Source organism: Dermochelys coriacea, chromosome 8 (genome assembly GCF_009764565.3).
Source record: "Dermochelys coriacea isolate rDerCor1 chromosome 8, rDerCor1.pri.v4, whole genome shotgun sequence".
Lineage (NCBI taxonomy): Eukaryota > Metazoa > Chordata > Testudines > Dermochelyidae > Dermochelys > Dermochelys coriacea.
Genome location: NC_050075.1, coordinates 44,284,641 through 44,309,791, shown reverse-complemented (window position 1 = coordinate 44,309,791; position 25,151 = coordinate 44,284,641). Strand labels below are relative to the sequence as shown.

The 25,151-nt window shown below is 44.8% G+C and overlaps 1 protein-coding gene across 12 annotated transcripts in view; it reads left to right on the top strand.

The window, feature by feature from the left end:
• PACS2 (phosphofurin acidic cluster sorting protein 2) overlaps positions 1 to 25,151 on the top strand; it is a 226,521-nt gene that overhangs the window by 47,292 nt on the left and 154,078 nt on the right. For all 12 annotated transcript variants that reach the window (XM_043491455.1, XM_043491452.1, XM_043491451.1 and 9 more), the window contains exon 2: positions 23,358 to 23,445. In XM_043491455.1, the coding sequence (XP_043347390.1) occupies positions 23,358 to 23,445 (88 nt within the window). The remainder of the gene's footprint in view (positions 1 to 23,357; positions 23,446 to 25,151) is intronic.

The following is a 25,151-nucleotide window of genomic DNA, read 5'->3' as shown; positions in this document are numbered from 1 at the left end:
TGTGTGTTTTATGTTGAATTGAATTCAGCATCTTTAATGGTTTCAGAGTAGCAGCCGTGTTAGTCTGTATTCGCAAAAAGAAAAGGAGTACTTGTGGCACCTTAGAGACTAACATATTTATTAGAGCATAAGCTTAAGCATAAGCTTTCGTGAGCTACAGCTTACTTCATCGGATGCATTTCGATGAATTTCAAATGCATCCGATGAAGTGAGCTGTAGCTCACGAAAGCTTATGCTCTAATAAATTTGTTAGTCTCTAAGGTGCCACTAGCATCTTTAATGGAAGTCAGCTGGAGTTCTTCGTAATGGAATTGCATTTCAGTTAAAGAAGTCTGCCTTCTCAGCTAGCTAGCTAGCTGTTACCTTATCAAAATTGGCCTGGTTCAAACCTAAATAAAACGCCTTTGGCAAAACAGGTCTTCCTTTTAAAATCACTTTAATATGTTTGACTTGGCAGTAATCACTTGAATTGTGGCCAAACAGTGAATTGGTTAGGTCAGAATTCTGATTGCCTATTCAGAGAAGGTTTGCATAATGTCTGCATGTTGGGGGTCAGAATGGTGCACTGCTGAAATTGAAGGACAATGCTGAATGTTTTATACTTCTGTCTGCCGTTGTGGTGCTGTGAAGATTATTACTTAGATTTTCAGATTCTTAACATACTTGAGGATATTTAATACAGCAGTGGAATCTGTTCACCCTCAAGTTTTAAAATAGCTACAATACTGCCAATCAGTTGATTAAAAACAAAGGATCTCTAAGTGTTATCACTAATTTTATGACTGTTTTTCTTTTTCTACGATCAGATTGGAGTCTTTGTGTATTCTGAACTGTCCATATAGTGGGAAGAAGTGCTATTTTGCACTTGTAACAGCTTATTCCCCCACTTACAGTGACCTTAAGTATTTGAAATTAAGACACTGAGTTAGCTTAGGTATTCAGATGTATCGCTTTACCCTCCACTGCAGCCACCTCTGGGGTGAAACCCAGCCTTTAAACTGCACATAGCAACTGAACAGCAGTTCAGAACAAGAAGTAAATAACTACGTAGCCAGTTGGAACTGCAGGAAGAAATGAGGGTCACCAGATACAACCACCCAAGGTGGAACGTGGCAAGCATAGCAAGGTTTAACATCCTCGCTCCTTTTAGAAGAGGGTTGGGATCCTGTAAAAAGGACATTTGAATTTTGTTGTTTCAGTGACACTGGTATCAAATGTGCTTCATTAACAAGGTAACAAAAAAAATTTTCAGCCCTGCAACTCTGCCCTTGCTCTGAGAGTCTAGCTGGGTTCTTACAAACAGTTTAAAAAAAATATGCAGCCAGGTTAGGCCCTAAATTATACCTGTACAGCTCCATTGTTCTTAAATATGCTCTGGATGCAACCTGTGCAAATTATGCCCTGGTCATTTTACACAGATAAAACCGACTTGAACTTAGGCCATTAAGTGTAATGTTTACTATTTGGAATAAAATGCAGTTCATGCAATTTCCGCTGTGTTGCCTCTGCAGGGCTCAACAAGAATAAAAAGCAGTAAAGGCTCCCGTTTGTCAAAGTTAGCAGACATCCTGATTACTTGGGTGGACCACATCTGTTGAATAAATACAGTAACTCCTCACTTAACGTCCTCCCGCTTAATGTTGTTTTGAAGTTACGTCGCTGCTCCATTAGGGAACATGCTTGTTTAAAGTTGTGCAATGCTCCCTTATAATGTCGTTTGGCTGCCTGCTCTGTCCACTGCTTGTAAGATTCTGTGGAAGAGCAGCGACTTTACAAGGTAGCATTGCACAAGTTCCTCTTCTCTGCCTCCATCCCCTCCCTCCCAGTGCTTCCCCTGCCACCAAACAGTTGTTTGGCAGTGCTTAGGATTTTCTGGGAGGGAGGGGGAAGAGCGGAGAAGCGCCGCGTCTCCACTCCTCCCCCTTCCTCCCAGAAAGTCCTAAGTGCCGCCAAACAGCTGTTTGGTGGTAGGGAAGCGCTGGGAGGGAAGGGGAGGAGTGGGAACATAGTGTGCTCCGGAGAGGAGGTGGAGTGCGGGTGAGAAGAGGTGGGCCTAGAGTGGAGCGGGGATGGGAAGAGGTGGGCCTGGAGCATTCCCCGGCAAAGTCGGTGCCTGTTCTTCTGGGGGGAAGCTGCTGCTGTGCAAGGTGCTTCCTAGCATCCTTGCCTGCAGCGGGATGTGCCTGTGTGCAGTAAGCCAGGGGCATCTCCCAACCACTGAACAGTACAGTATATAATGCCTTTTGTCTGCCCCAAAAAAATTTCCTTGGAACCTAACCCCCAGCATTTACATTAAATCTTGTGGGAAAATTGGATTCGATTAACATCGTTTCACTTAAAGTTGCATTTTTCAGGAACATAACTACAACATTAAGTGAGGAGTTACTGTACAGTGCTTTTTCTATATGGCCATTTTTCAGAACAGAATCTCATCTCAAGGAGCACATGTGATCAGGATCTTGACTTCAAATATAATCTTAAGGCAATATCTAATTGTGTGGTGCCCCCAAACCCTGCCTGGTCACTAGGTTCAATAGTGGCTCTCAGTAGAGTTTGGCCTACTGAGTCATCTGCCACTTTCTGCAAAACCAGCCTGAGCATTTTTGGGGCAGGCTGGGAAAACAATCCGCAACCGTTAACAAATTGTCACAGCACTGTCCTGCAAGGTGAGTGTTACCTGCACTTTAAGGGCAGAAGGGGTGTGATTTCACCAAGATCGTAGAGGGAATCTGTCAGTACCAGCAGAAGAGCTCTGTGTAAGCTCCAAAGTGTCTGTCTGTCTCTCTCTCACCAACAAAAGTTGGTCTCTCTAATGTCCTGAAACTAACATGGCTACAACACTGCAAACAGGGTCCCTTGTTCTCAGTCTGCTAGCCTATGCTACCTTCTGCAGTATGGAGCGGTCGCTTTGTGAGGACAGAAGGCCTGCTCACTGCCCAGCAGCGGAACTGGCTTCCCTGCAGACAGATTTCTGAGAGGGAGCTTGTGGGCTGCACTGGCAACCTGAGTGTCACTTAATCTTACAACCATGAGCTGCTCTGGGGTGCTTCTAAAGTCCAGGGACCTGTTCACGTGGCTTTTGGACTTCATGGCATCAGCGCTGGCTATTCCACAAACCTCAGAAAATCTGACCAACATTCAACCCTAAATGGTTTACATTGATTTGCAGACCCAGAGACCAACTGTTTGTGGGTGTTGCTCCTTCTCTTCTCAGTGCTGAACCAGTTCAACCCTGCTTACCTGAAAGATCCAACCAGATCACAGCCCAACTGTCTTCAGGCTGTCACTCTATATCATTTAGTGACCATAACACAAACTGAATTACTGTCTAGCTGTTTAAAGGTTCAGTGATGAGGCTTGCTTTAACTGTGTAGTCGAGCAGTGGCAGTGTGCATAATACTGTTGAATAAATGCTGGAGAGCACAAAAATAGCTTGACCAAGACCAGTCACCTCACTGAGTTTGACTGGGTTCAAGCAGATTCACTGCTTTGAGTGCTCAGACTCTCTGCCTTGAGAAACTGTGGCAAAGGATTTGCCAGGGGAGCAGTAACTGCTGCTTAACTACCCAGATTTTTGACTCAGCTCTCAAGGCGGGGGGAGGTTGCTGTTTGGCATACTTTTGAGGGATTAGGGGGAAAGGAACAAACAAGCCAATGGATGAGCACAGTCGCATTGGTTGTCTCCTGGGAGCAGAGACTGAGATTACAGGTGCCAGCTAATCAGCTGCTGAGGGAATGTTAGCTTGTTAAAACTGCTGTTGCCCTAAAGCTGGGATGGGGTGAGAGGAGAGGTTGCAGAGCGGCGAAAATACTGTAAAGTCCAAATCTGGTTTGTTTTTTTTTTCTTTAAACCTTTTTTTTAATTGACGTGCAGGTATGAAAGAGAAATGGCTATCTAGCTCTGTGGGAAATTCCATAGATGTTCTGAGAAGAGTGTATTTCTCTGGCTCTGTAGTATTGTCAGAGGAAAATCTTTGTGTGGGATATTGTTCTATCATTTGCAGCTAGCTTTTGGCAGATCAGTGAGTTGTCAGAACCTGATGGTCCCTGTGGATTGCACCGGCTTTGCCTGTAGCTCCTGTTAATGAGATGGGTTTGGGTGTTTCGAATACTTCTTGCCAGTTGACTCAGTCACTAATAGCAGTGGGTGCCTCGATGCATTTTTGTAGAACATTTTTAAATGAGCGATCCCTCTGAGATATTAGCTGTACTACACTTCAGTCGGGAGGTGAGGAGGAACCAGCAACACAGAAGAAAGTTGAGTAAGGAAGGCACAAAGGAGATTGGGGAGGGGAGTTGGCTCATTTTGAAGCACTTGGAGGAGAGGAAGGTGATGAAGAACCGTCAAGATGGATTCAAGAGCAAGTCATGCCTGACCAACCTGATTGCCCTCTATGATGAACTGGCTCTGTGGATATGGGGAAAGCAATTGGCGTGATATATCTTGACTTTAGTAAAGCTTTTGATACGGTCTCCCACAGTATTCTTGCCAGCAAGATAAAGTATGGATTGGATGAATGGACTATAAGGTGGATAGATCGTCTGGCTCAATGGGGTATTGATCAATGGCTCGATGTCTAGTTGGTAGCCGGTATCAAGCAGAGTGCCCCAGTGGTCGATCCTGGGGCTGGTTTTGTTCAATGTCTTTTTTTTAATGATCTGGATAATGGAATGGATTGCACTCTCAGCAAGTTCGTAGATGACACTAAGCTGGGGCGGGAGGGTAGACACTGGAGGGTAGGGATAGGATCCAGAGTGACCTAGACAAATCGGAGGATTGGGCCAAAAGAAATCTGATGAGGTTCAACAAGGACAAGTGCAGAGTCCTGCACTTAGGAAGGAAGAATCCCATGCACCGCTACAGGCTGGGGACCGACTGGTTAAGCAGCAGTTCTGCAGAAAAGGATCTGGGGATTACAGTGGACAAGAAGCTGGATATGAGTCAGCAGTGTGCCCTTGTTGCCAAGAAGGCTAATGACTGCATTAGTAGGAGCATTGCCAGCAGATCGAGGGAAGTGATTATTCCCCTCTATTCGGCACTGGTGAGGCCACATCTGGATTACTGCATCCAGTTTTGGGCCCCCCACTACAGAAAGGATGTGGACAAATTGGAGAGAATCCAGTGGAGGGCAACAAAAATATTCAGGGGGTTGGGGTACATGACTTACGAGGAGAGGCTGAGGGAACTGGTCTTTAGTCTGTAGAAGAGTGAGGGGGGATTTGATAGCAGCCTTCAACTACCTGAAGGGAGGTTTCAAAGAGGATGGAGCTTGGCTGTTCTCAGTGGTGACAGATGACAGAACAAGGAGCAATGGTCTCAAGTTGCAGTGGGGAAGGTCTAGATTGGATATTAGGAAACACTATTTCACTAGGAGGGTGGTAAAGCACTATTTATCTAGGGAGGTGGAGGAATCTCCATCCTTAGAGGTTTTTAAGGCTTGGCTTGACAAAGCCCTTGCTGGGATGATTTAGGTTCTGCTTTGAGCAGGGAGTTGGACTAGATGACCTCCTGAGGTCTCTTCCAACCTTAATCTTCTATGATTCTTGCTCCAGCCGGGTATCCTTTCAAGAGCTATTTCCCCCTTGTTTCATTTGTATTTCCCCCTGCCATTATCCTCTTTGATTTTCTGGCACAATTAGATTGCTTATAAAACACTTAGGTTTCCACTAGAAAACACCCTTTCTTTGTCCGCAGAACATATTGTGGGGAGCTGCTCTCTGGCTCTGTTACATCTTGGCTTTCTAGTTCAATCGTATTCTCCTGTCTCCTACCTACTAGGTCAGAAAGTACACATTTACCAGCCAGACAAAGGCATTGATCCATCATGCACCCTAAATGGCCTGCTTTCTTCCAGTTTATAATGTTCTGACTGCTGTCATTAAGGTCCCATATTAAAATTCAATTTTCCCATGCTCTGGGGCTTTAGAGGGGAGGCAGTGTCCTAGTGACAGGAGTACTGAATTGGAACTCTCAAGATCTGTTTGTGTTGCTGACTCTATTGGTATTTCTGTGTGACCCTAAGCAAGTCTCTCCACCTGTCTGTTTCCCCATCTGTGAAATGGGGCTACTTATAGTGATAACCTTTGCAACGTGCTTTGAAAGAAAAAAGTATTTAAAAACTAAATATTATATTTCACAATGCTCTCTGGCCTCTATTTCAGATTGTAAATTCTAGTGTGGACAGGACACACGCATCTTGCTCATCATGTGTACCCTTAGGTTGTGGTCCTGGAACCCAATAGTTGTCATTTCTAGAATCTACTACTGTTAATACTGCTTAACTTTTTTGTACCTCGTTTCTATTCTAAAATGGGTCTAATACATACCTCTCAGGTAATTCACTAATATCAGCAGAGGATCTGAAAAATCAAATAGAAAGTATAACTGCAAAAATCACTTTTTATGCATATGATGGATTTAGGAACCAGCCAAGCCTGAAGAAAATGGCTTTAGCTCCTTTAAGTATCAAAAGTTTAAAGTCAGGAGGCAGCAAGTTTTTTCCTTCCATTTCTTTCCAGACTCGGCTCCTGTCTATAAAGTTGGGCCATGCCGTTTCAAACACTGAACTGATTTTCTGTAAACTTGACTTTGTGGGATCTTTTAAATCTCAAAACTCTAAAGCTTTGAAGGTTGTATGCACTGTAGCTGTATGAAAGTGTGTGAAAAATTCCCATTTATTATATATTTGTATTGATTGTAAAACGCACAAGGGGGAGGAGTTGATATAGTTGAAAGCTCAACCTTTCTTGACCCCTGTGAATTTCTCCCTTCTAATAGCGCATTATTAATGCTATTTTTGTGCATGACATTTCCTTATTAAACATTAAACACTCCAGTGACATTTCTCTTTAAGCTGTAAATTGTGTGATCTGGAACTGCTTGGCTTGGTGCCTCCTTAATGAGTTACCTTCCTTGACTAAAGCTACTGTACCCCAGCCACTCTTGATTAAGGCCTCCAGAGCACCCAGGAAATGAACCTCTTCGCCTCTTCCAACCGCGGTGTTGGATCAAAGCTTATAAACTCATATTTTCCACAGCCGATCACCATTTAGTTCTCTGTCACTATTCAGCTGATAAAAATGCATGCATTCCAGGCTCTAGGGACATGTACAGTCTCATTTTTAAAAATATGGATGAAAATTCACTGACTTGAGAACTTAAATTGAGCATCCCACCAAAACTAATACTTTCTCCTCAGACCTCTTGCACTTATTCGAACCACCCATGCAGAGATTGGAACAAATAGACTTGTACTATACTCGGCAGATTCAGGCTTCACTAGCCAAGTGGGAAGGGAGGCCCAGGGCTGGGCCCCTTCACTCAGTGACCTGCTAAGATTTGCTATTAGAGCACCTGTTCTCTACAGCCATAAAATCTTAGGATCAGTAGCTACTGAGTCCCTACCATTATAATGGAAGCTGTTTCCAGACTTTCCCAACTATTTGAGTTTGAGGACAATGAAAAATAGTCTTCCTATTGGAAAAAAAAATCTCAAAGGTTTCTTGAGCAGGGCTGTGGTCAAAATGGAAGAGGGTTGAAAGTTCCAACTAGGCATGGAAATAGTCCTCACTGAGAAGGCGTGGGTAGTCTTGTCCTGGAAGAGATGGGTTTTGATCTATGAGCATTTGAATTACAGTAGTTTTCATCTATAGGTTTTGGAATTCCTTACCAAAGTGGGCCATTAGTCCCATTGTATATCTAAGCACAGACCCATAATTGCTGAGAGGCCTAAAACATGGGTGCAGCACGTCAGAAATCTGGGCTTATACCCTCTGTTGCATTGTAACTTTAACCTGTATCTGCCTTAGTGATCCTATCTGTAAATGGGACTGACACGTGGCAACCCAAGTACTCGCATAAGATTAGATTGCAAAGAACTAACATGGCCTGTCGGTGGAAAAGGTGGGAAAAGCTCAGGACTTCCCAGTCTGAGCCTTGGATCACAGAACGTTTTGGTGAGTTTAAGATTATTTTCCTCCTCCTTCCCCTTTCCTGATACCTTGGTTTCCGGAAATACTGGGGAGGTCCAGCCCAGTTAGGAGTCTTTGCGGAAATAGTGAATTAAATGCTACTAAACTGCTGACACGTAGGTGCTGCAATTAGTTCCTTAGGCGCATACTTAACAAACTTGCACTCTCCTATATAGGCTGTCTGATTTTTTTTTTCAAACATTCATAACTTGGTCAAATCCATTTCCTCAGAAAAATGCTTCTTATTCAGACTCCTATGCAAATCATAGAATATCAGGGTTGGAAGGGACCTCAGGAGGTCATCTAGTCCAACCCCCTGCTCAAAGCAGAACAAATCCCCAATCCCTCTTTAGCTGTTGGCTTGTATGCACAACAATTCTTTTTTTTATGTAAAAATGTTGTTCCTGCCCCTCTTCTCACTTAAGTGGCTCAAGGAATTTTTCTCAAACAAAATTTCACCTTGGGAGGCGGACTATGTGGAATATGTGATGCCAAAAAGTGACACACTCAATTTATGGAACATAAATAGGGTTATAATGAAATATTACTTTGTATCTTTAAATGTAGCAGTTGCTGCCTGTGCCTAATATAATTATCTGAGTGACAGAAGCTGGAGCAGGGCAAGCCCCAGACCCCGCTCCCCAGCAGGAACTTGAGGGCCAGCTTAAAATGGCTGGCGGGCCAGATGTGGCCCGCGGGCCATAGTTTGCCTACCCCTGCATTAGAGTCTCAGTCTAGAGCTTGGCTCACTTGATCTAGCAGCTGGTTCTTCCATCCACACTCTTGAGTTTCATGGGGTTTAATTAAAATGCAGGTCTTTAATTTTTAATTGTTTCCTTCCTGTTGGTCAAAGATCTCTGTGTGAGTGAAGTCTTGGTGCAATTACTGTGCTCCCCATGGAGAAACGGACATTTTAATTCAGTGAGCCAATTTCATTCTTAGAGGTATATTTTTCTGCTTTTTATACCCTGAGGAACACAAACAAAATTATCAAATTAATAAACAATTTGCTATTTTTTTGGTTACACTAGTTGTTACTTGTTTCAGACCTTGACTGCCAAAACGTTACCTTCCCAGCAGATAATTGCTATCCTAAAGGCAGAGAGCATGTGTAGCGAGGCAGTTATTATACACCATTTCATTTGGATGTAGAGTACTTCTTGTTCCAAAAGGTGAAGGGAAATAACCTGGGAGCAGCCATTATATGCTTGATTCTATTTACTGGGAGGAATTAGTTGTGAATCTGAAGGTTAAAGGCAACTAGGGAGCGTGAATGATAGGCTTCATTATCCCAAGGAAAGGAAGGAGGGACTGCAGAAGGATGACAATGGACTTCAAAAAAGCAGACTTCAACAAACTCAGAACTAGAAGATGAGGTTCTATGGCAAGAAAATCTGAGGGGGAAAAAGGAATTCAGGAGAATTGGAGGTTTTTTCAAGAGACAGTATTAAAGGCACAACAGCAATCTATCCCAACAGTAAGGAAAGATAGAAAGAATTAGAAGAGGACAATATGGCTCAATTAGGAGCTTTTTAATTACCTGAAAATTAAAAAGGAATCCCGCAAAAAGCGGGAACATGGATGAATTGCTAAGGATAGGTACAAAAGAACAGGAAGGAAAGCATGTGGAGACAAAATTAGAAAGGCTAAAGCACAAACTGAGTTACACTTGGCAAGAGACTTATAATAAAAGATTCTATAAATACATTAGGAACAAGAGAGACAAAGGATGGGGAAGGAGAAAGAATAGATGACACCCTAGGCTGAGGTGTTCAATGGCTAGTTTGCTTAAGGCCTTGTCTACACTGCCACTTTACAGTGCTGCAACCGTCTTGCTCAGGGGTGTGAAGAAACACACCCCTGAGCGCTGTAATTTTCAGCGCTGTAAAGTGGCAGTGTAGACAGTGCCCCAACACTGGGAGCTACTCCCCTTTTGGCAGTGCTTTAACGTTGCTAGTGAAGACATACACTAAGTCGTCTTCTCTACAATGTTAATTTTGTTTGGATGTTTGAAGCATTTAATATTAGCAAGGAGAGGGAAGGAACACAAGCCAGAATAGGGAAAACGTGTGAAAGAATATTGTAATCAAGTCCATGGGGCCTGGCGATATTGACCCTAGGCTTAGGGTACTTAACTGTATAAAGCAATCTCAGAACTGTTAGCAATTATCTTTAAGAACTTATGGAGGACAGGTGAGGTCCCAGAGAACTGGAAAAGGGCAAATGTAGAATCTATCTTTTTTCTTTAAAAAGGAGAACACAGAGAACCTGGCGAATTTATAGACCAATCAGCATAACTTCAGTTCGTGGGAAGATACAGACCAAATGATCAAAAAAGCAATTTGTGAGTGCCTAGAGTGTAATAGAGTGATAATAGCAAGTATGGATTTGTCAAGAACAAATCATCTTAATTTTCTTCTTTGTCAGCGTGACAAGCCTAGTGTATTGGGGGTGGGGAGCAGTAGATGAGACTTACCTTGATTTTAGTAAAGCATTTGAGACAGTCCCACATGACATTCTCATAAGCAAACTAGGGGAAAGTGGTTTAGAGCAGCGCTACCCAAAGTGGTGGTCCGCGGACTGGTGCCGGTCCGCGAGCCATTGGCTGCCGGTCTGCGTGCACATTGGGGGGAAAAAATGGCCGGTCCCCCACATCAGATAGCTTGAGAAGCACTGGTGTAGATGAAATTACAATAAGGTAGGTCCACAGCTTGTTGAAAAAACATACTCAGTAGTTATGACTGGTTTGCTGTCAAACTTGGAGGATGTATCTAGTGGGGTAGCGCAGGGGTCTCTCTCGAGTCTGGTTCTAGTCAATATTTTCATTAATGACTTGGATAAAGGAATGGAACATGTGCTTATAAAATTTGCAGATGACACCAAGCTGAAAGGGGTTGCAAGCACTTTGGAGGACAGGATTAGAATTCAAATTGAAGAATTTGAAGTGAAGATGAAATTCAGTAAAGACAAGTGCAAAGTACTTCACTTAGGAAGGAAAACTCAGATGCACAGCTTCAAAATGGGGAATAACTGGTGAGGCAGTAGCACTGCGGAAAAGGATGTGGGGGTTATAGTGGATCACAAACTGAATATTGTGCAGTTGTAAAAAGGCTAGTATAATTCTGAGGTGGATTAACAGGAGTGTTGTATTTAAGAAACAGAAGGTAACTGTCCAGCTCTGTTTGATGCAGGTAAGGCCTCAGATGGAGTATTTGTTCCAGTTTGGGGCACCACACTTTAGGAAAGATGTGGACAAATTGGGGAGAGTCTAGAGGAGAGCAAAAAAATAAGGTTTAGAAAACCTGATCTACAAAGACAGGTTAATAAAAACCTGGGCATGTTAGATAATATTTAGTCTGGATAATACTTAGCCCTGTCTCAGTGCAGAGGGCTGGACTAGATGACCTATCAAGGTCCCTTCCAGTCCTATATTTCTGTGATTCTTTGTTTAGTCTTAAGAAAAGAAGACTGAGGGGGGACCTGATAACAGTTTGCAAAGATGTTAAGGTCTGTTACAAAGCGCAGGTGGATCAATGGTTCTCACTCTCCACTGACAGTAGGACAAGCAGTAATGTTAATCAGGGATTATAATCAGTAATGCAGCCAGGGAGATTTAAGTTACATATTAACTCCTAAGTCCTGGTCTACTGTATGTTGTTGTTGTTGTTGTTTCGGAATTAGCCGAGTTAATTAGAAATAAAACTGATTCCGTCCACATGACCAAACCGTTTTTTTCGATTTAAAAGACTCTTTAATCTGTTTTCTGTACTCCACCTCAGCAAGTGGAGTAGTGCTAAAATAGAGATTGCAGTTCCAGGTTACAGGTACTATGGACGCAATTCAACGTTATTGGCCTCTGGGAGCTATCCCAGAATGCTCCCTTGTGACCACTCTGAACAACACTCTCAACTCCGATGCACTAGCCAGGTAGGCAGTAAAAGCCCCGGGAACTTTTGAATTTATTTCCTGTTTGGTCACCATCAGCACAGTCCACCACCACAGGCGACCATGCAGAGTCCACCATCACAAGAGACCACGCAGTCCCGGATTTGCGGACGAGCTCCAGCATGGTCCGAACGGGAAGTACTGGATCTCATTGCATGGGGAGACTAATCTGTTACGGCAGAACTATATTCCAAAAAAAGAAATGCAAATACGTACACTAAAGTCTCCATGGCCATGACACAAAGAGGCTACCCCAGGGGCACAGAGCAGTGTCGTACAAAAATCAAGGAGCTCAGGTAAGCATACCAAAAAGCTAGGGAGGCGAACGGGCGCTCTGGGTCACAACCCCATACATGCCGCTTCTACCGTGAGCTGCATGCAGTTATGGGGGGTGACACCACCACTACCCCACCACTGTCCGTGGACACCTGCAAGGAGGGAGTTGCATGGAGCGAGGAGGATGAGTTATTGGAGGGCAAAGTGGAGGAGGAGGAGGAGGAGAGCACGCAGGCGGCAAGTGGGGAATCAGTTTTCCCCCCTAACCAGGAACTAGTCTTAATGCTGGAGCCAGTAGCCTCCCCGACTCCCAAGGTGGGCTTCCGGACCATGACCCTGGAGAAGGTACTTTTGTGAGTGAGAGCCTGATCGGAGCCACGCGGTGGGGGGAAACCCAGCCACTCTGGGCTGTTCCGGTTTAGTTTAAAGGGCTCATCTCTGCTCAGAGCCTCCTTGGAGCCACGTGGTGGTGGTGGGGCAGGCAGGGTGTGTTGTATAAAGCAATCATCCCAGAGAGCCTGCAGTCTCTCCTTTTATATGGCAAACCCACCAGGCATTGCTTGCTATGGGAAAGGGGGCCCAGCAGTTTGAAAACATTGAAATAAATGCGGAAAAAGCAGAACGCCCTGTGCCCCTAGGGCTTCCCATGGCTGCGTGCAAGCTGAATTCTGTTGCCTGGCCGTGTGTGATGGCTTACTCACACCAAAGTGGCAGGCGCTTCAGTATAAGAGGCAAAATGCGACCTTGTACAGAAAGAACATGTGCTGTGTACTATGAATTGCCTGTTTCACTGAGAAAGTGTCCCCATTGTTCTCTAAAATGTATCTTTTAAAATACTGCCCTCCCTTTTTCTCCTCCCGCAGCAGGTGTAAATGTTTCAACATGGCCCCTATCTACTCTGTCCCAGAGGCTGGTCCAGATTAGAAGGCGGAAAAAACGAACTCTGGACTACATGTACGCTGAGCTCCTGTAGTCCTCCCACACTGATAGGGCCCAGCTGAACGTGTGGAGGCAAACAATTGCGGAGTCCTGTAAAGCATTAAATGAACATGGAGAGGAGGGACGCACGCGATGAGAGCAGGCAGGATGCTATGGTCAAGCTCATGGGGGAGCAAACTGACACACTCTGCTGTATGGTTGATCTAATGCAGGAAAGGCAGCAAGACCACAGACTGCTGCTGCAGCCCCTGTATAACCATCCTCCCTCCTCCCCATGTTCCATAGCCTCCTCACCCAGACCCCCAAGAATACGTGGGGGGAGGCTACGGAGACCCACACATTCAACCCCAGAGGATTGCACAAGCAGCAGAAAGCTGGTATATCCAAAATTTTGATTTGGTTTCTAGACTTGTCCTTCCCTCCTCCTCCACCCCCCTAACCCAATAACTCCCCCCCCCCCCCCCCCCCCGGTGTACCTTCTGATTTCTCTGTGTGTTGGAACAAATAATAAAGAACGTTTTTTAAGCAATTGTGACTTTATTTCCTCTCTCACTCACACGCACACGGCAGGTAACTTCAAGAGAAACAAACACAACTGTCACACCGTACCCTGGCCAGTTATGAAACTGACTTTCAAAACTTCTCTGATGTGCAGCGCACCCTGCTGCACTCTTCTAATCGCCCTGTTGTCTGGCTGTGCGAAATTGGCTGCCAGGGGAGTTACCTCAACCTCCCACCCCGCCATAAACGTCTCCCCCGTACTCAGATATTGTGGAGCACACAACAAGCAGCAATTAAAATTGTAATATTGGTCATGCTGAGATCTAGCCGAGTCAGTAAACTGCGCCAGCATGCTTTCAAACGTCCCAATGCACTTTCTACCACCATTCTGCACTTGCTCAGCCTACAGTTGAACTGCTCCTTACTACTGTCCAGGGTGCCTGTGTATGGCTTCATGAGCCATGACATTAAGGGGTAGGCTGGGTCCCCGAGGATAACTATAGGCATTTCAACATCCCCAACAGTAATTTTCTGGTCTGGGAAGTAAGTCCCTTCCTGCAGCTGTTCAAATGGACCAGAGTTCCTGAAGGTGCGAGCATCATGCACCTTTCCCAGCCATCCCACGTTGATGTTGGTGAAATGTCCCTTGTGATCCACCAGTGCTTGCAGCACCATGGAAAAGTACTCCTTGCTGTTAATGTACTGGCCACCCTGGGGTTCTGGGGCCAAGACAGGGAAATGCGTTCTGTCGCCCCACCGCAGTTAGGGAACCCCAGTGCATTAAAGCCATCCACAATCATCTGCACATTTCCCAAAGTCGCTATCCTTGATAGCAGCTGGTCAATGATTGCATTGGCTACTTGCAGCACAGCAGCCCCCACAGCAGATTTGCCCACTCCAAACTGATTCCTGACTGACTGGTAGCTGTTGGGTGTTGCAAGCTTCCACAGGGCTATGGCCACTCGCTTCTCAACTGTGAGAGCTGCTCTCATTTTGGTGTCTTTGCGCTTCAGGGCAGGGGACAGCAAGTCACAAAGTTCCATGAAAGTGGCCCAACCCATACGAACGTTTCACAGCCACTGGGAATCATCCCATACCCTCAACACAATGCAGTCCCACCACTCTGTGCTTGTTTCCCTGGCCAAGAATCGGCGTTCCACAACATGAACCTGGCCCAATGCCACCATGATCAAACAATTGACGCATGCCGTGCTTCTAGGAACGTCTGTGTCCATGTCCTCATCAGTATAGTAATCACACTGTCGTTGCTTCCTCACCCAGTTTTGCAGGTACTGCACATACCGCTGGATAATGTGTGAGGTACTTACAATGGTCAAAACTGCAGCGGAGATCAGAGTGGGCTCCATGCTTGCCACGCTATGGCACCTGCATGGGTAATCCTGGAAAAAGGGTGCGAAATGTAGGAGAGCAGAGTGGCAGTGGAAGAGGTGCTGTTCGGTTCATGATAGCTGAAAAAAGGTGGGAAATGGTTGTCTTCTGTAGCTTTCACGAAGGCGGGACCCCAGGTCAGACAACATGGAGAAGCTCAGTAGCATGGCAAGAGGGGGAGAGCAGAGTTGGCGGCGGAAGCTGTGCTGCTCAGTTCACGATGGCCGAGCAGAGTTGGCAGCGGAAGCAGTCGATGAGGAAAAGAGAGAGAGTAGATACTTATGGAGATTACATAGAAAGACGAGAGGAAATGTGAGGTGGATTCATAGTACCAGGAGAGAAGCGGAGTACTGTACTGCACCGTCTGCAGAAAGCAGTATGGCATCTGCATGCCAAAAAGGTGTGAAACGATTGTCTGCCCTAACTTTCACAGAAGGAAGAGTGACTGACGCACACCCAGAAACGCCCGTGAGAATGTTTTTGCCCCATCATCCACTGGGAGCTTAATCCAGAATTCCAGTGGACGGCAGGGACTGCAGGAACTGTGGGATAGCTACCCACAGAGCACCGCTCCGACATTGGATGCTAGCCTTGGTACTGTGGACACACTCTGCCAAATTCATGGCACTTTAGTGGGGACACACAAGACCAAATGTATAAAATTGCTTCCAAAAACTCGAATAGAATAATTTTGAAATAATTTTGTACTGTAGACGTACCCTAAGGGTAGTTAAGTACTTCAGTAGATTACCATGGGAGGTTCTGGAATCCCCATCACTGGAGGCTTATAAGAACAGGTTGGACAAACACCTGTCAGGGATGGTCTAGATATACTTGATCCTGGCTCAGCACTGGGGGATGGACTAGGACAGTGGTTCCCCAACCAGGGGTCCGGAGCCCCCTGGGCAGCCGTGAGCAGGTTTCAGGGGGTTTATCAATATAAATCGGAGAGGAGGGCCGGCTTTCGACTAGCTGGCCCCAGGGCAGAAAGTTGAAGCCTGAGCCCTGCCCCCGATCTGAAGCCCCGCTGCCCAGGGTTGAAGCTTAAGCCTGAGCAACTTAGCTTTGCAAGGTTATCTGTGGTATCGGATCCTGGGCCATTGCCCTGCTTGCTACCCCCTAAAGCTGGCCCTGGTTTTTAAACTATTGGATATGCAGAAAAACAGTTGTGGCAAAGGTGGGCCGGGGAGTTTTTATAGCATGTTGTGGGGGGCCTCAGAAAGAAAAAGTTTGAGAACCCCTGGACTAGGAGAACTCTCGAGGTCTCTTCCAGCCTTACAAGTCTATGATTCTATACCTTCAGTGTGGGGCTGAAGGAATTGGGTGAAGACCAGGTTTCTGTTTAAAGCTAGTGTCAGACTCTCACATCTTTACTTTAGAAAGACAACCTTTTATTTTCATTGGACCTGTGTTTATTCTGTAGTAGTTTGTAGCTCTATTTGATGGAGAATCTAGGCAAGAGCCTCCAACTCTTTTATGGAAACCTGGCTTATGATTAAGGGAAGGCCCAAGGTTCCATTTCAGATTCAGAAACTGAGTGGCACCCATCTGTGCTCCCAATGGATATTTAAGTGCCTTGAGAAAAGCAAAAAATACAATAAATGTCCTTGCCAATAAAAGCTGAAATGAGCAAGAATAATCAAAATTATGGATCTATTAAATGCAAAAATTGAATGATTGCACAGTTAAGATAAACAAGGAATACAAAAGGGAGGGTTCTAAGCTTTTGTGGGTTTAACTATACATCTTGAACCCACCTGTGTGCCCTGAACTAGCTATGCATTGGCATACTCAGGTACAGGTGGATGCTGAAACAAGTACACGAAAAATGTTCTGTTGCACATGCGCAATATGCAGTTTTGAAATATTTACAAGTCATTCAGCCTACTTCTGTCATCGCCCTTGGTGTGTCTTGCACTATTGATTCCAAGTTTCCTCCTTCCTATTGGATAGCTGTGTACTAGATTATTTTTTCCTATGTATATTAAGTGTATCTTTCCAAGCTGAAAATAATTTTTTCTGTCTCAGATCTCTCTAGATCACTGTGTATTTTTGTCCTTCCTGATGGTAACTCCTCTCAGTTTTTAGTATTGCTTATGAAATTTAACATGCTCCTTGCAACATTTTCTAGTTAGTTGTTAAAGATGCTAAGACCAGACAATTGCTGATCTGCGAGACTTAGGTATCACTAAAATTCCAAGCAGAGGGACAGGAACACAAAGGGGGTGATACCTTTGTGCCTCCTTTTTGGATAATCTTGGTGCTGTTCTGTGTACGCATCTGGACATGGAGGCCCCCCATTGGTTTTAGCCACTGAATCTACTGTTCGTGCATTACTCCAAATGTGGCTGTGGCTGCAATCAATATACCCTTAGAATAATCTTTAAAAAAAAATTTTTTGCAAGCGTTAGTCTCCTCCCATTTCCTATTTTGATTTGTAAAGTAACAGATAGGTAGAAGCTAGACAAGTTAGACCTGCAGTAATAAACACAGTGACTGCATGAATGATTTTTACACTGTGGATTTCTCTGAATCTCCTCCTCTGTTAGAGGATATAAATGCTTCATTGTTCTTGGTGCGAGGAGCCTTTTAGTACCAGTTGTCCAGCAATCATGGACAAAGAAAGCAGATGTATGTCTTTTTTTTTTTTAACTGCTTTTGTTTCCCTGGTCACTGTAAGAGGCTTTCTCAGGCAGCAGTGCTGCCTGGGTTTGATCAAAGCTTATAAATGACTAATTGAAAGAATGTCAGTGGAGAACAGAATGCCCCTTGTATATTTCTGTGTGTGCTGAGAGCACAATTGTTTCTCTACATACCTTTTCCCTTCCCAAACTTTGGATATGATGGACAAAAAGAGCAGATTGTTTTGGTCTGTCAGCAGAGACAATGCCTGTCCTGTTAAACCTCTGCTCTCATCACCTGACCAGCCACAGCTCTGTAGATTTTGGCAAGTGGGTGTGGGGGAGTGTTCTCCAGCTACTGCATTACAAAGAAAACAAATGGCATCACGAGTCCCTGACTCTGCTGCAGCATGCATGTGCTTGACGCTTGACATTTCTCTTGGGATGGGGTGAGGAGCGAGGCCTTTTCCCCTCCCTCATTCTGGAGTAGGGGACAGATCTATCTCTCTCAAAAAAAAAAAAAAAAAAAATTGTGGCACCTTAGAGACTAACAAATTTATTTGAGCATAAGCTTTTGTGAGCTACAGCAGTGAGCTGTAGCTCACGAAAGCTTATGCTCAAATAAATGTTAGTCTCTAAGGTGCCACAAGTTCTCCTTTTCTTTTTGCGGATACAGATTAACACGCTGCTACTCTGAAATCTGAGATTTATCTCTGAATCACTTCTAATTAGTGTTGGCACACAGTAAAAACCAGATGTGCAGTAAAACATACTGGGCTTCGCTCTCCTCTCCCCATTTCTGCCTTTCTGTGCTATTCCCTTCCCACTTTCCCTCAGTTTGAGCTTCCACCTTTCTGTGTGGATGGACTTGATGTGTGAGAGCCTCCATTCTCCCTTTTGCTCTCTCTTCAACTGGCTAAGGAGGGGCTGAGTTTGTCAGTTTTACATTGCTGCTCATTCCTGTAGTATGTGAGCACCTCTCCATCTGTAATGTATTCATCCGCACAACATCCCTGTAGGGCAGGGCAGGGCTGTTATCCCTGTAGTACACATGGGGAAACTGAGGCCCAGAGGTACTATGAATTGTCCCAGTGTTGCACGCATTTCTGTGTAAAATAGATAATAATGCAGCCCCTTGGGGACTTTGTGGTTCTCTGGATCCTTTGGGGAGTAAAACCCCTATGTGGAGTAGAGCTTTTCATTTTGTTTTACTTGTTTAGGTTTGTTTGTTTTTCTGGGGTTTTGTCCACGGTTGGTGTTGGGCATGCAGGGAGGTTGGGTAGAAGAGGGTGTCAATGTTCCGAGTCTCTCTCATGATGGAACATGCATGTGGGTCCCTCTATAGCCCTGCCAGCAGGAGGGGTTGCTAGAGGGGCCTTTGCTCTTTCACATCTGCTCTTTCTCAGGGGCTGAGTGCACTGCCTTGCCAGTCTCCAGTTTGGTCTGACGTGGGGCATTTTTCCCCTTTTGGTAGATGTCTCTGCTCCCAGCATGGAGTGTGTGCTGCTGGTCCTGCTGAAGTGATAAGCACCAGGGAGGGAGAGGAGCTGTGGAAGCTAAAGACAATGTTGGCACAAGAACAAATGGAATAATGGCCATGAGTAGATTTACATAGGAAATTAGGTTTCTAACCATCAGAGGAGAGAGGTTCTGGAGAAGCCTCCCAATAGGGGCTATTGGGACAAATGACCTAACTAGTCTGAAGATGCAGCTTGATGAGTTTGTGACCAAGATTATACGATGGGGCTGCCTGCAGTACTAGGGGACTCAATGACTTTCAAGCCCTATGGTCTGATGTTCATGCAATGCTTGCAGGAGTAGCATCCAGGGAATGAAACCAATGCAGTATGGATCAAAAAGAAAAGGAGTATTTGTGGCACCTTAGAGACTAACAAATTTATTTGAGCATAAGCTTTCGTGAGCTACAGCTCACTTCATCGGATGCATTCCGCTGTAGCTCATGAAAGCTTATGCTCAAATAAATTTTAGTCTCTAAGGTGTCACAAGTACTCCTTTTCTTTTTGCGAATACAGACTAACATGGCTGCCACTCTGAAACCTGACAGTTTGGATCAGTTTCACTTCCTGCTTTTGCTGGGTCAGAAAGTGCAATGTGCAGATGTACGAGATACAAGGTCCTCTGCTCTTACTGGGAGAATAGGATAGGACACACATGGGAAGGTGGTGATTGTATCAACTATCTGTTGATCTCCTCTGTCATAAATATAAAGGGAAGGGTAACCACCTTTCTGTATACAGTGCTATAAAATCCATCCTGGCCAGAGGCAACATCCTGTTACCTGTAAAGGGTTAAGAAGCTCAGCTAACCAGGCTGGCACCTGACCCAAAGGACCAATAAGGGGACAAGATACTTTCAAATCTGGGGGGGGGGGGGAAGACTTTTGTTTGTGCTTTGTTTATGTGGTTGTTCTCTCTTGGGACTGAGAGAGGCCAGACAGAAATCCATCTTCCCCAACCCATCCTAATCCAAGCCTCCAATATTGCAACTAGTATAGGTAAGCCAGGCAAGGTGGATTAGTTTCTTTTGTTTTATGTGAATTTTCCCTGTGTTAAGAGGAAGGTTTATTCCTGTTCTCTGTAACTTTAAGGTTTTTCCCAGGGGGGATCCTCTGTGTTTTGAATCTGAATACCCTGTAAAGTATTTTCCATCCTGATTTTTACAGAGATGATTTTTACTTTTCATTTAAAAAAAATCCTTCTTTTAAGAACCTGACTGATTTTTCCATTGTTCCAAGATCCAGGGGTTTGGGTCTTTGATTTTGTAACCGATTGGTTAGGATATTATTCTCAGGCCTCCCCAGGAAAGGGGATGTGTAGGGTCTGGGGGTATATTTTGGGGGAAGACGTCTCCAAGTGGTCTTTTCCCTGTTCTTTGTTTAAAACGCTTGGTGGTGGCAGCATACTGTTCAAGGACAAGGCAAAGTTTGTACTTGGGGAAGTTTTTAACCTAAGCTGGTAAGAATAAGCTTAGGGGGTCTTTCATGCGGGTCCCCACATCTGTACCCTAGAGTTCAGAGTGGGGAAGGAACCATGACATCCTCTCACTCCCAGGTGTGGCTAGTAGCACAGGAACTGCTTCACGTATGGCAGAACCCATTTTCCCAATGGCCAAGCAAGAGAGGAATGAAACGGAGCAGGTTTATCAGTTTCACACTTGCTGCTTCTGCATGTAGGAGGCAGCCTTGTATGTAGTTATGGTGCCAAGGAGTGGGTTGGGATATGTCAATTGCTCACCAAATTGCCCTCTCCTCTCTTTTGTTCCAAAAGATTTTCCATTAATCTGTGGGTCTCTTAAAGGAAACTGACTAGGCTCCCTTCACCTATGGCAGTGATCCTCAAGCTTTTTTATGTCGCACCCCCCTTACCTGTAATGTAATCTGTTTGCTCCTCCCTGGGAGCAGGTCTGGGGGCCGAGGGCTGGGAGCTGTAGTCTCTGCTGGGGGCAGGGCTGGAGCTGGAGCGGAGCTGGGAGCAGATCAGGGATGGGTGGTGCTCTCTCCCACCCTCCATGGGGGCTGGCCCAGGCCACCTGAGTGGGGCATGCCCCACAATTTGGGGGACCATTGACCTATGGGCAGTATTGAATTGGAGCGAAGTAATACGGGTGGGTGCAGAATCCACTTAGATTGTGGCTTTTCACATCTGATTTCTCATGAGACCAGAGCTTCTCCTTAGTCTGGCATAACTCGTGCTGAGGAATGGCAATATCTGTGATGACGAGGACTGTCGCAAAAAAAAAAAAAATCAGGCACAGGCAATCCAAGTGTGGAGAGTTAGGAGGATAGCGCCAAAGAGATTAGAGTTCCTGTTGTCTTCATAGTGAATAGAGAGAGGATCTGACGGAACCATGCACATCAAACACCAAGCCAAATGGTAGAGTTGTAAGGCTTATACAATGCTTCTAGGAGCTGTGCTGGGAAGAGGTGTCTGAGAAGTGACTCAGTAAAGCAGGATCTTCCCTGAGTATGCAGAGAAGAAGGGCTTCTTTCTGGCCAGTCCAATATTAAAATCCAGACACTAATGCATGTTTCTTGATATTAACACTTGTGTATTGAAATAATTCCATCCGTACTTTATACAAGGAATTATTTCAATGCACAATAGTATCGGATCACTAATGACATCAAATAACACAAGAATGGGGGTCACCTGATTAAATTAATAGGCAGCAGGTTTGAAAAAAGGAAGTACTTCAGACAACACACAGTCAACCTGAGGAACTCGTTACCGGGCAATGTTGTGAAGGCCAAAAGTATAACACCTTTCAGAAAAGAATTAGGGCATATCTACACTTGCCATTTAAAGTAGGAAAAAGCTCCCATTGTTTTTGTGCAAAAAAGGGACATCTACACTTGTTAATGACTTTTTGCAGTGAAACTCAGAATTTCACTGCAAAAAGAAAACCACCTCCACGAGAGATTTACAGCTCTTACCGGTGATGCATTTGCAGTGATATGCAGGTGAAGACATGTTCTTCCCGTTTACAGAGCTTTTAGCCTCAGCAGGATATCCCACAGTGCTTAGGTGACCACCTTAGCCAGCAGCTCTGCTGCTTTGATGCCAGGTAAACAGACATCCACTCCTCCCCTGTAAAGCCCCGGGAACTTTAAAACTCCCCTTCCTGTTTTCTTGGCAAGTGCTCACTTATCTGGCCAGGTGACAATGCCTGCTCCACGGAGCAAAGGATCCTCTGCCTGGAGCCATGCTGAGCTACTGGAGCTTATCAGTGTTTGGGGAGAGGAGGTTATGCAAGGACCCAGGATGCCCTGGGATCACCCCCCACTTTCCTCCCGTAAGACCTATGGTCAAACTGGAGAGAGAGCTGCACTGTGGGATAGCTGCCCTAGAGTGCAGCTCTCATCAGGGATGGACATGCAGCTAATGTAAACACTCTCTGATGCCTGGGGAATTAAGTGGGTACACAAACCAGCGCTTTACTTTCACCGATTCCCTATCACCGGTTAAACTTACAGCAGAAAAACTCTGCAAGAGTGCAGAAGTTCATGGAGGATCAGTCCATCAGTGGCTATTAGCCAAGATGGTCAGGTATGCAACCCCATGTTCTGGGTGTCCCTAAACCTCTAACTGCTAGAAGCTGGGACTGGATAACAGGGATGGATCACTCCATAAGTTGCCCAGTTCTGTTAATTCCCTCTGAAAACATCTGGTACTGGCCACTGTCAGAGACAGGATAATGGGGTTAGATGCGCCACTGGTCTGACCCAATATGGCCATTCTTATTAACAGCTTTGACCAAAGCCAAGTAGCAATGAGTGGAGTGTGACACTACTTTCATCTGCTTGGCATGCCAGCAGCAGGGGACAGAGGGAAGAGCTTAAATCCCTCTCATGTTTTTCCATTCAGGTGGCCAGAACTGCTTATTAACTTTTAAAAGAACTCATGAAAACACTTGACAAACAAGTAGACGTAGGTCTTCATGGGCCAGGAGTTGCAAAGTGAAACAACCAACAAACTTGAAAATGTGCAACTCTGAATTCTATTCATTGTCTGGCTTTAAGAACTAGTTTTTTAACTTAGCTTGTGGGTCAGTAGTCTGTACTCTGTTCTCCAATACATAAAAGGAAAAGGAAGAAATTCATCCCAAGAGCATGCTGTACCTCCAGAGTGCTCTGACTTTGTCCTTTCCTTTTCCAGGCATAACTCATAGCTGTTTCTCCTGTGTTCTTGCTTGCAGGTTGTGCACCTTGACTTTAAAGAAACTGGTTGTCTTAAAGGAATTGGATAAGGAGCTCATTTCTGTGGTCATTGCAGTCAAAATGCAGGTAACTTGCATTTAATACTTAGCCTTAAATGGTAAGAACAACACAACAGTTGCAGTGTTAAGCGCTGAAATGTCAAGAAATATGAAAATTAAGGTTGCATTTTGTAATGCATGTGTACAAGGAGACTCACCTACTATTCCATTAATACAATGTGCTGTTTCGGTACCTTTGCAGTGTTAGGTTCATGGGTAAGATGTTAACATTTTTTCCTTTCTTATGTACTTCCACTGTCATAGTATCTAAATACATCTTCACAGGGTGAGTTAGACTTCCCATCATTAAGGCCAAAAGTAGCTTTTTATTATGAAACTGAGTTTCTGTTGCAAACCCTCATTCTCCCAACTTCATCAAAACTCAACCTCTTGACCTGTTTTACATGCTACATCTTGTCTGAGGGCAGAACAGAGTTTTTTTCCCTCCTAGATAGCTTGGGGCCAGTCAAATAGAGTTACAGAAGGACGGGAGTTAACATGCTCCCTCTAGCACTTTCAAAGGATTTTCCTTGTGTTTTTTTGCTTCATAATAACTACAGAATCACTTCCCAACTGCACTGCTACCGTAGTCCTGGTAGAAAAGTGACTTCAAAGGGGTGCAAAATGCAAGAGAATGGATATCACTTGACTTAAAAATAATGTATATATTAAAGTGTGTGAACTTGCTTTGCAAGTGTGTTATATGGACCTGCAAGAGTCTAAATTAATGCATTGATGTTATATGTACATTGTGTACATACATCAATGTGCATGTAGGCAGGAGCTGACCTTAGTATCTATGAATGGAGTCCATTCCTGGTCTACTTGTAAGCTCAGCCCAACGTACAGGGATTCCTGTCACTGAACAGTACCTAAGTATTGTTGAATGCCAACGCGATTCCCAGGCATAAAACCTCATTAATCTTGAGCTGAAGTTGATTAAATCTGCTGCTGCAGCCAAAAACCCTGCAGAGAACTTAGTAGTTGTCCAAAAAAAAAAAAAAAAACCCCACCACGTTAGCCTGTATGTTTGAACTTAGTGTTTGTTCATCTTACAAGAAGACCCAGAATATTCAAATACAGAGCTATGGATTCAACCAGTTGTCACTGCCACTCTGAGAGCAGTGAGAAACTCTGCTACAACCTCATCTGTGCATGTTGAGGCTGTCAAGTCCTCGTCTCCAGCAGGTCCTAGCAGCTCTGTTGCTATTTGGGGTACCGAATCTGTCACTTCCTCTTGAAATCAGAAATGTTTCCATCAGATTTCCCTCATCCCTTCTCTAACAAACAGGCATCCAAATAGCTTTGTTCAGTGTTCCTCGTGCCATTCCAGAATGAGGGAGTTCAGTTCCCAGAACCTCTATGCTAGGATATCAGGAAACAGATTTCAGTGCCCCTTATGGGAAGGTGTCTTGAAGTTTGGGGGAGACAGAGCCCTGCACCCCCCACTTCTTGCGATTCACCGTGACAGCCAGCCAGTAAAACAGAAGGTTAATTAGATGACAGGAACACAGTCCAAAACAGAGCTTGTAGGTACAGAAAACAGGACCCCTCAGTGAGGTCCATCTTGGGGGATAGGAGCCAGTCTCAGTTCAGGCCTTCTTCCATTTCCCCAGGCAGCTCCAAACTGAAACTCTCCCACCCCTCCTCTCGCTTTTGTCTCTTTCCCGGGCCAGAAGGCCACCTGATCTTTGTTCTCCAACACCTTCAGTTGGTACCTTTGCAGAAGAGGGG